Here is a 10010-nt window from a genome sequence, read left to right as displayed (position 1 = left end):
CACTGCCAATAAGAAAATACATGCTTAATGGTAACAAAACTTTTACAGTTAAGTTTCATTGAATCAATTTCTTCATTTCGATTCCATGACACAGCCTTGGGCTAAGCTCTGCTTCAACCCAGAGCTCCAGGTTTAACCAAAGCACAACCAAGCTCTCCTTGATTGTTTCCAGAAGTGGAGGGCAGAAGGCCACACTGCCCTCCAATAGCTTTGCTTCCTGTTCAAGCGCTCCTTTAAGCGCCGTAATGAACAGCCCCAGCAGCCCATCAACGAGGCGCTGCCCTGCCCTGCCCCCAGCGCCCGCACCGGAAGGAAGAAGTGAGGAAAGGAAGGGAGAACGGAACGCCGCCCGGCGAAGGGCGTTTCCGGGGGAGTGCTGTGTGAGCGCACTGCGTGGCTGCGTCTTCTTCCGGCACACGTGCTCGCTGGCCATGGTGGGGAAAGTGCGGCGCTCGCGCGCGCACCGCGCCGCGCCCCAGCCCCCGCCGCGGCTCGACCCAGCGCCACTCGGTCCTGGCGGCCGCAGCGCGCCCGCGGCGAAGGTAGCGGGGTGGCGGGGGGAGCGGAGCGCGGTCACGTGGGGCTCGCTGCCGCGGCGCCGCTCTGGCTCCGATTTAGCTGAAGCTGTGCGCTTGTCCTGCGCAGCAGCTCTGCTCGTTTTGCAGAGGAACAGCGTTTTCCCTGCCCTCAGCAGTTCCGGCCCAGCGTGCAGAGCGTGAGGCCGCCCTGGCATGAGGTAGCATTTTCTCGTGCCCCTCACACTGCCCCGCGGCAGCGCGGTGCGAGCTTTCAAACCGCTCTGTTCGGTTACACCTTGGTCCCTTCACAGGGACAAGCTATGGGAAGCAAGGAGATAGCCTCGGGGTGCGGCGGGGCGGCTCAGCTCAGACAGCAGGAAGAATTTCTTCATAGAGGGTGGCTAGGAGTTGCTCTGGGAGCTGGAGTCCCCATCCCTGGACGTGGTTCAAGGATGTGCGGATGTGGCGCTGAGGGATGCAGGTCCACCCGGTGGTGGCTGAACACGGTGGTCTTGAAGGTCTTTTCCAACCTCAGTGACTCCATGATTCTATAAACCAGGGCAGTGCATCCAGCCTGCTGAGGGCTGTGGCAGGGCTGGGCAGAGCCTGTGCAGGAAGCATGGATCAGGAGCTGGTGTGCTGCTGGTCAGCAGGGACTTGGACTTATCAGCTCTTCCAGTCAGCTGTAGCGAGGTGATGCTTCTGTGGTGGAGGCAGTTCCTCCTGTCTGAGTTGCATGTGCAAAGGTTTGATGTTTGGCATCCAGTGGCAGTCCCGCACCATCCCTGTGCAGCCCTCTGAAGCTTTTGGGACACTGTAGGGCACATCTAGTGGCCTCAAGGCATGCTGCCTTCATGGGCTGTCCCAGTGGCACTGTGACCTCTGGTGGGGCTGGCAGGTGTCACTGCTTCTGTATGTGCAAGGCTGGCTCCTGAGGAAGCCTTTCTGCAGCTCTGGTGTGGCTTAGCAAAGGTGTCCAAGGGAGTGGTCCTTGACCACATGGTGAGCATCTCACCTGAGACAGGCCAGGCTTGGTGCCCGCTGGAGGACCTCAAAACAGCAGAAGATTGAGTTAAATTTTCTAAACATTCTCATTCTTTGAAAAGTTGCATGATGCTGTTGAAGCTGCTGTGGCATTGAGCTTTGCCTGCTTATGTCCCACACTGCCCACCGCTGGTGTGAGCAAGCCATGAGGATGGTGGGTTCTCAAGGCAGGTGGGCCATGAGTCCAGGGGCCCTGGTTGCCCTTAGGTTCACCCCACCCAGTGCTTCCTAGCAGGTCCTTTGTGCACACCGCGGGAGGCTGCAGGCCTTGTTCTGCAGTGACTTCCTATTTCCGGCCATGGCAGGTGGGGGTGAGCTGCCAGCTCGCACGTAACCATTAGGAGCTTTACATCCTACTAGGTCTCAGCAGCTGGTAGGCCATTCAGGCCTGTACCCTCCCTTCTTGCTGTAAGAACACAGGAACAGCAGTGAATGTTATTTATGCATCTACAGCTTTCCTTTGTGGAGGGAGTAAATAGGCTGCACCATGCAGAGATGTGCTTATAGCTTTGTACAGTTGTGTATCTGTGCTGAGTGACACTTGGTTAAAGCAGTGAGTTCTCCATAGCAAACCAGAAAGGCTAGTGCAAAGCTTAGGGTTTACAAAGTGCTGCATGCTTAAAGGAATGTGATGCTGAAGGTTTGGTGAGTTGCTTAGTGGTTAGTCACTGAATCTTCTTGATGTCCCCTGACATTGCTCCCAGCAGGATGATACAGGGTTTAATTATCTTGTTTTTAGTGAATGCTACTGGTGGTGTTGGTACTGACTCCTGGTTAATATTTCTTATCAGGAGTGGGACTTCTCATCATCTGACATCTTTTCTGGGCTGACTGTTGACCCTGATTCTCTGGGGAAGAAACTTGACTTGGACTCCAGAAGCATTGTTTCATCCAGGACAGGTGAGGAGCAGGATCTCTATCTATAGATACCCACAGGACTGTGAGGTGTTTTGGAGCTGCCTGGTGCCAGAGGAAATAACCTTGCGTGGCTGGGAAAGCCATTGTAAGGACAAAGGTCCTGCCTTTGTGCTTCTGGTGTTCCTTCTGTTTGGTAGCCATGCGGGTGGGAAGCATGCAGTTAATACTGGACAGAAATGTACATTGGATGGAGCTGCTGTATTTTGAATGAATACAGTGTTAGATTGTGAACAAAGACATGTTTACTTTGTCTGGGACTGCACGGGCAGTGTTGAGCCTGGTGGACATTAGCCCAGAGTCCTGTGCTCTTACAGGACACTGCTCTTTTAAACGGGGCTTCAGTTTGAGGCTGCAGGTCACAGAAAGGCACATGCACTATCTGTGCTTCACGTTCCCTAGGTGAGAAGCTCACTTTGGTCTACATGATAGCTGCTGGACTAGGCTGTGCAGCTGGAGCCTTCATGTGGATGTCTTCCTGCAGCCAGAGGCCTGCAGAGGGGACAGCAGAGCCCAGACTGTCACCTAGCCTCCAGGCTTCCTCTGCTGCTGCTACTGCTTCACCAGCAGATGCAATTCATGCCCTCATATTTTGTCAGAAAATCTTGGGGGCTTTCTTTGTCCTGTCCAGGCTAATTCGGCTTGTTGTTCCTCAGCAGCGCTTTACCTACGGCAGCCTGAGAGCAGCCAGTTCTCTCATCCTGTCCTGTGCTGATGCTGGGTCCTCTGCTCAAGGACTCTTGGATGGAAGAGTTATGCTCACCAGGGAGTGCAGTGAGAGAGGTTAACAAGTTGGAGATGATAGAGGCTTTTGTTTCCTGTTGCACGGGAAGAAAATGCTCCCACTAGCTGCTTAGTGGCAGGCAGAACTTTGTATCTGAAGCTACTTTTCCCTCAACAGAAACTGATGGCACAAGTGATCTGACCTGGTGCAGATGTCTGTTTCAAGATGTGTGTGACTTCCAAATACCTAATTTGCAAACTTAATCTATTCTCTCCATGCAGATTAGTACTGCGTGACTTTGTTTTCATGTACCAAGTAGTCAGGGCTATAACCAAACCCAGTGATTATGCGAGGGCTAGTGGTCACCTGAGGAATGGTAAGCTGTGGCAGCAATAGCCCCTCAGTCATATTTTGGACATAGGATGGGAGAATGGGAAGGTTGTGTGAGGACGTTTGCTTGAGGCGTTTGTCCTCTGCTCAGAAACCTTTATGAAATGTATTGTTATCAAAACATTGAGCTTATTGTTTGTAATTCTCTTGGGAAAAGGATATGTGTGCATGTGAACATGGCCATCTGTTTAGTTAAATCAGACATGTTGTTGAGGACTGACAGCTCGCAATCCTGGTCTTTCCTTGCAGGCTACAGCTGTACATGTCTGGTTTATAAATAGACCTGGGCTGCTGGTCACTGTGCACTGCTGATGATGCAGACTTGCAATGCCTGGCAATGTTTAACCCTCTCATGAGGCTGTGTGCATGGTGTCTTTTAGATTGCGATGCTGACCCAATCCTTTGTACTCCTTCACTTTCCAAGTGATCAGCTAAAGATAGCTGTTCCTTTCAGCACTTTGAACTATATTTCTAAATTTTCTAATATTTCTATATTGTATTTCATGTGCTTCATCCCATGGATCTGGTCTCTTCTAATTATGAATCTAGTCTTCGGAAGAGCTTAGAATTGGGTTAGCTTTTAGTTGATGTTGGCCTGGAACTTGACAGCGGTCAAAAAACCCAAATCAGCTGTTGGGAAGTAGGAAGAAAAGAGAATAAACTTGTGAGTGGTTATGCCGCTTTATAAGTAAATCCATGTTACCTGCAGCTCTTCAGTACTGTATATGGTCCTGCCCTCCTTTCCTCAGAAAGTTAGAGCAGAGCCAGCAGAAGTTTGGAAAAGGGAGTGACAAGGATGGCTCTTCAGATGGGCAAGAGCAGCAAGGGAGGATGAGATGGAAATTAGAGGAGCTGTGTCGTGAGGGAGAGTGGTTGCATCTGTTGCCTATTCCGTTACAAACCTGGGAGAGGCAGTGAGAAGAGCAGACAGTAGACACGCACCAAAACACGACATTTGATGCGTTGTGGAGAATTCAGTGCTGGCTTTGTACCAGTGTATAATGTGCATGCTGAATGGTTCTGTAGTTTTAGAAAGGGGTTGCATGCATTGGTGGAGGGTCCATTGGGGTTTTCTTGCTGCAAAGGCTTGTCCAGTTTGGAATGTGCTTGGGTACTGGGGGAGTATGACGGTTCTGCTTGTACCACTATGGAGGCTGCGTGGAACAACTGGAGCAAGAGTAGTGCTGCAGGCTGTGTGGTGCACTGGAAACCAGCTGAAGAACAGCAGAGCTCAGGTTACTCACAAGTAATGAAAGCTTTGTCCGCAGGTCCTGCTTTGATGTGCTGGAGTCAGAGGGATGCAGATATGTAGGAAACCCAGCTGCCATGTTGCTGGGGCTCAGGGGGCTATTGCCCGTAGCCGTCAACAGGAGAGAAGGCATCTCTTTCTACTACTTTTTCTCCTTTTTCTCCATAGTCATTTAACAAATTGGCAAGCTTTTGCTGCTCTTTTGTCTGTGGTTATTCTGAGAGAACAAGGAGGGAGCACAATACAGAAGTTAGGAAGGCTGGCATCTGTACTAGGGTTAGGATTGCGGTTGCCATCAGTGTTTGTGTGTACCTGTGATGCAAGACCTCTTGTTTTGGGAGGGCAAACTGGTGGTGTTGGTTCTTGTCAACTGAAGTTCCTGGTTTTCTGAGGATTCTTGGTACATGTAGTGGAGGCCAGGTGCTCTATCAAAACATCATCTGTGCTCATTCCAATGGTCTTGTTGCTTTCCTTAGATGCAAGGCTGATTCAAAATGCTTGCTGTGTATGGAGGAAGGTATCGGTTTGTTGGGAAATTGGTAATTTTTGCAGCATGAGAAGGAGAGGGTGGAATTGTAATTCAGAATGTCACCAAAATGGAATTCATTTTAGTTGACCTTTCCATCTGTGACTGTAGAGAGACAGTGGCCTAAAGCAGAAAATATTTTAATATGAGGAGCTCTGAGCCATGCCCTGCTATAAAGCAGACCTACTGCAACTACTTTCTTGTGCTCTGCTTCTTGTCTTTAATTATTAGCTCATCTTAACACAAGATTCCAGATGATTTCCACATGCTTATAAAGTGACAAAAGCCAGCAATGTTATGAACATTCGAGTTAAGTCCATGAGCTGCTTGCTGAATGATTGCTTCCTATCAGTGTAGTTTACTTAGACACTGACATAATGTAAATCAAATTCTTTGCCATAATCTAATCCATGCAAGGACTTCTGTTTCTAGTGTGAGAGAATAAATCTCATCTGGGAGAGCCTCTCTAGCGTGGGAATTGAATGCTTCCAACTAAGCCAGAACTAATGGCCTGCCATAGGGGAAATGTATGCAGAGTGGGATTTGCTTCTTAATCACAGAATCAGAGAATCATAGACTATCTTCTGCTAGAAGGGACCAACAAGGATCTCCAAGTCCAGCTCCTGGCTTCACAAAGGACCACCTGAAATCCAAACCATGTCTGAGCAAGGTGTACGAATGCTTCCTGAGCTGATGTCTCAAAGCTGTGTGCGCTGCCCTGGGGAGCTGCTCCATGCCCACCACTCTCTGATGCAGAGCCTTTTCCTAACCCCTTCCTGACCCTCCCCTGATGTGGGCTGCCATGAGGCCTCCCCTCAGCCTCCTCTTCTCTGGGCTGAGCAAACCAAGGGACCTCAGCTGCTCTTCACACACCTTGCCCATCTTCGCAGCCCTCCTTTGAACGCTCTCTAATAGTTTTATCCTTCTTACACTATGGCACTCATAATGTCTTCTTACTTGTGTGTTATTTTGAACAGTTATTTAGCTTTACCTCTTTGGCATTTTTGTTTTCAAAAAGGGGCCTGTTCAAGTGTGACTCTGGCAGACCACTTGCCTGGGACCGTCTCTCTTTTTTTTTTTTTTTTTAAACAGATAATTAATGCGTTGTGGAAGGTTCTGAACGACTGGATTGGCACCTTCCTACTTTGTCATGAGCTTCTCCAGAACGAGATTGTGATGTGTAATTGACAGGATAGTCAGTACCAGTTCAGAATTCCTTGCATATCCTCAGATTGTCACCTTGGTTTCTGTGGTTGCGGCAAGAGTAACCTTTCCTCCAGTTTGTATTAGCTCCTTGTGTGCCACTGGTAAGCCAGGCAAATGTGAAACACAGACTGAAAGCTTTTGCTTTGTCTGGTCCTGGGCTGGTTAAGAGTCCTGAAGGAAACTGTAGGGAAGCATGGCAGGAGTTAGCAAGGCAGGGGGCACAGGCTGACGTTAGACTAAGCAGAAGTTGCTTAACAAGTACAACTTGTTGTTGAAGCCCAAATCTGCACAAGATGATGCAAGGCTATAGGAGGGTTTCAGGCATGCGTGCTGTGCTGTTGCCTTCTGTCTTGGGAGGTTTGGTTCCCTGGTGAGCAGAATGCTCTTGCAGCACAGGTGGTATGCAGCATCAGTGCTTATCAGAGCAGAGGACTGAAGTGATTGAGCACCTGGCAGAGAAAGAAGTCCCTTTTCCTTCTGAAGAAATATGAAGATGAGAGAATAAAATCAGGCCAAGCAAGAACTGGACAGCTTGGAATTGATGGAGTCTTCAGGCTATGTCAGGGTCTTACTTTTCCTCTTTCATGGATAACGTGTGGATTACTTCTGTTATCAAGTCTGCCTCTGCAAAGTCACTAGCTGGCCCTCTCTTCACCTCCTCTTCTGCTCTGGTGTTCCAGATTTGCTGAGTGTTTCAGATAACTGCTTCCTTCTCTTTGGACTCTGTAGCTTTCTTGCCTCAAGAAAGAAGCAGAAAACCTGTGGTTGGCAGGTTGGACTTGTGGTCCTGCCATGGAACCATATACTAACTTCATGGGATGTGCTTTCCTGTGCTGCTTTTTTTTTTTTTTTTAAATAAATAATTTGCTGGGATCTATGTGATCATCTCTGGTTTCATCTTTGCTGCTCCTACAGTGTCTTTCCATTACTGCTGCAGTGGATCAGCTGTTGTGTTTGTTGCTTGCTAAATTGCACCTGTGGCCAGTCCCCTGTTACTCTTTATGGGCTCTGACAGGATACTAATCTTCGTGTCTTGTAATTTACTGCTGTCTATTCCTTTGATTTCTCCTTGTCTGTTTTCTCCTAAATGTTGCAGCTTTTCCTCTTCTGTCCTCGCCTCTCATCACATTTCTGCATGAAATGCCTCTGTATGAGTCAGAGTTGTGCTTCTGGTAGGAGCAGGTTTCTTCTCCTGGGAGAATGTTTGCTGTGTTACTCCACGAGTGTGGTGTGGGTTGCCCTTCCTGTTGTGTCTAATGCTAGTGCTGTACACCTTCTTTAAGCAGATATTTGGTAATGTGACATTGTAAGAACAAGCTGGAGATGCTGGCATTGTTATCAGCGCAGACCTTCTGGGCTTCTCTGCACCTCCTGTACTGCATGCTGCCTGCTGTGTTGTGCAGCCTCCTTAACGCATCGCTTCTTTCCTGTGCATGGTGCTGTACTAGGCTTGTGCAGCTGGGTTTCCAGTTTTGTTTTGCTTTTTTCTTTCCTGGTGTATTAGAGTGTTTAGAAACTGAAAGACTAAAAACATCCTGTTCTGTTTTCATGAATTCATCCTTTCTGAATATCACTTTTAAGCCTCTGCTGCATTTTCTTGATGCAGCTTCGGGGTGTTTTTAAATCTTCTGCTTGTGATGATTATTCTGTACATCCTGGCACGTAAAGCTGCTGGATCTTAATGATTCTGCTGCTGTCAGCTCTCTTCAGCATCTAATTCTTGGCCAGTAGCTGTCTTAACCTGTTCCCCACTTCTCAGATGGGATGGGACGACAGTAAATTTGCAGACTAAGGGTTACAGTAAGTGTCCTATGAGGAGTGGCTGTAGCATCTTCTATGTGTGTGTGAAATGTGATGTGCTGTGATAATCCAAAACATCAAGATATTCCTGCTCAATCTATGTCTTTGTCATTAACAGCACAGCTTTGGTCTGTGTGAATTTTGGGAATATTGAAATGCTGCTATCAGTGGTAGCACATTGGCAATGCTCTCAGTTGTGTTACTCTGAAACCATTTTTAACATCTTTGAAAATATCTACTTGGCATATTGATGCTCACCTAGAAGAAACTGCTAAGTACCATTTGAGGTGGGGTGTCTTGCCTTCATGGTTGGGGAAGTGGATGAAACTGGGCACCCAGACGCCATTATTGCAGTCTGAATAAAGCTCAGCCTTGATCATTCGAAGTTGTGTAACTCTCCTTTGCTTGCCTCTTTCCTTTTGCCTGTTGTGCAGCCTGCACAGGTCAGGGATGTGTCCCAGGACTTTAAGTTGGGCAAGCATCAGGACAAGCTGCAGAAGTTTTGTCACAGACTTCTCTCTTCCCCGACCATGCTGCCTCATTCCTTTTTCCTCACCCAGTGCTGGCCAGCTGTCTAGTGTGTTTGGTACTGAAAGCATGTGACATTTAAATGCGTCTAACAGACATGGACCATGCAAAGTTGAACCAGTGCTAGGTAGAGCTGCAGACCTTAAACTGGCCTATATATTGTTTGGGCCTCCCTGCAAAGAGCTGGAAAGGCCCTCAGGTTGCTGGCTTTCTCCTCCTCCTCTTTGGCTATTCTTGTCTTTCTTACCAATGTAAGTCTTTCTCAGACAGTAGGAATAAATTGTTCTTATGCATCCAGACTTTGACTTTTTTCCTTTTTTTTTTTTCTTTTTAAAGGAGTGATGAATTGTCTTTCAAGCTGAGAGTCTGCTGTGGGAAAGAAATAAGCATAGTGAGAGCTTTTGCAGGATCTAAAGAGAGAATTGAGGATGGAAGGACTGCATCTGGCAACTGGCATCATTCATGTGCATATCTTCTTAAGCTGTTTTTTTTCTATGACATTGCATATGAAAATGCTAGTAACCCCACCAAATTTGCAAGAAAGCAAAAATTCCTAGAAAAGGGAAGATGCTGAGTGGGGATTAAACAGGAAATGTGTTAATCTTTACCTCTTCCCTAGCCCAAGATTGATAACTGGGTATGTAAAAATGGCTGTGAATGACGCTGCCTGTGTGCTTGTGTCTTTGTCATGTTATCTGACGGAGCAGTTCCTCTGTCTTTTTGCAGAAGTGCAGTCAGTAAAACGCTGGTCACTTGCAAGCGTTGAACTGAGCTGCAGCTAAATCTGTGTGTTATTGCATCCCTGACTGATGTGACACAAACTGCAGGATACTCTGTGAACAGCCTGTATGGGATGGAGTGCTGACTGGCATGGAGCAGATAGAGCCCAGTTCATTTCTTATACGGAGAATAAGATTTTTTTTTTTTCCCCTGTGTCTTTAGGAGCTGCTCTTACATTAAGAGAATTAAATAACCTTGTAAGGGCAGTTTTGCTCTCTAATAAATAGACCTTTACAGAGCTGAATGATGTTTGAGAGGAACTCTTGACACTGGCAGATGGTATGGGAAGCCTCTCCAGATGATGTTAATCTGCAGAACCCTCCATTAGAA

The 10010-nt window shown here is 47.6% G+C and overlaps 1 protein-coding gene across 4 annotated transcripts in view; it reads left to right on the top strand.

Annotated features, from left to right (window-relative positions):
* The window catches only part of FAM207A (family with sequence similarity 207 member A), a 49915-nt gene continuing 40135 nt past the window's right edge, over positions 231-10010 (top strand). Inside the window, exons 1-2 of one of the 4 annotated variants that reach the window (XM_021398765.1) lie at positions 231-380; positions 2354-2462. In XM_021398765.1, coding sequence (XP_021254440.1) covers positions 246-380; positions 2354-2462 — 244 coding nt within the window. In that variant the 5' untranslated portion in view covers positions 231-245. Of the gene's footprint in view, positions 543-566; positions 737-2353; positions 2463-10010 lie in introns of those variants that run through there. The other 3 variants (XM_021398767.1, XM_021398766.1, XM_021398768.1) reach the window with 3 other exon arrangements.

This window comes from Numida meleagris, chromosome 5 (assembly GCF_002078875.1).
Source record: "Numida meleagris isolate 19003 breed g44 Domestic line chromosome 5, NumMel1.0, whole genome shotgun sequence".
NCBI classification, from domain to species: domain Eukaryota; kingdom Metazoa; phylum Chordata; class Aves; order Galliformes; family Numididae; genus Numida; species Numida meleagris.
Note: the sequence above shows the minus strand (reverse complement) of the source record. Positions and strands in the feature narration are given on the sequence as shown.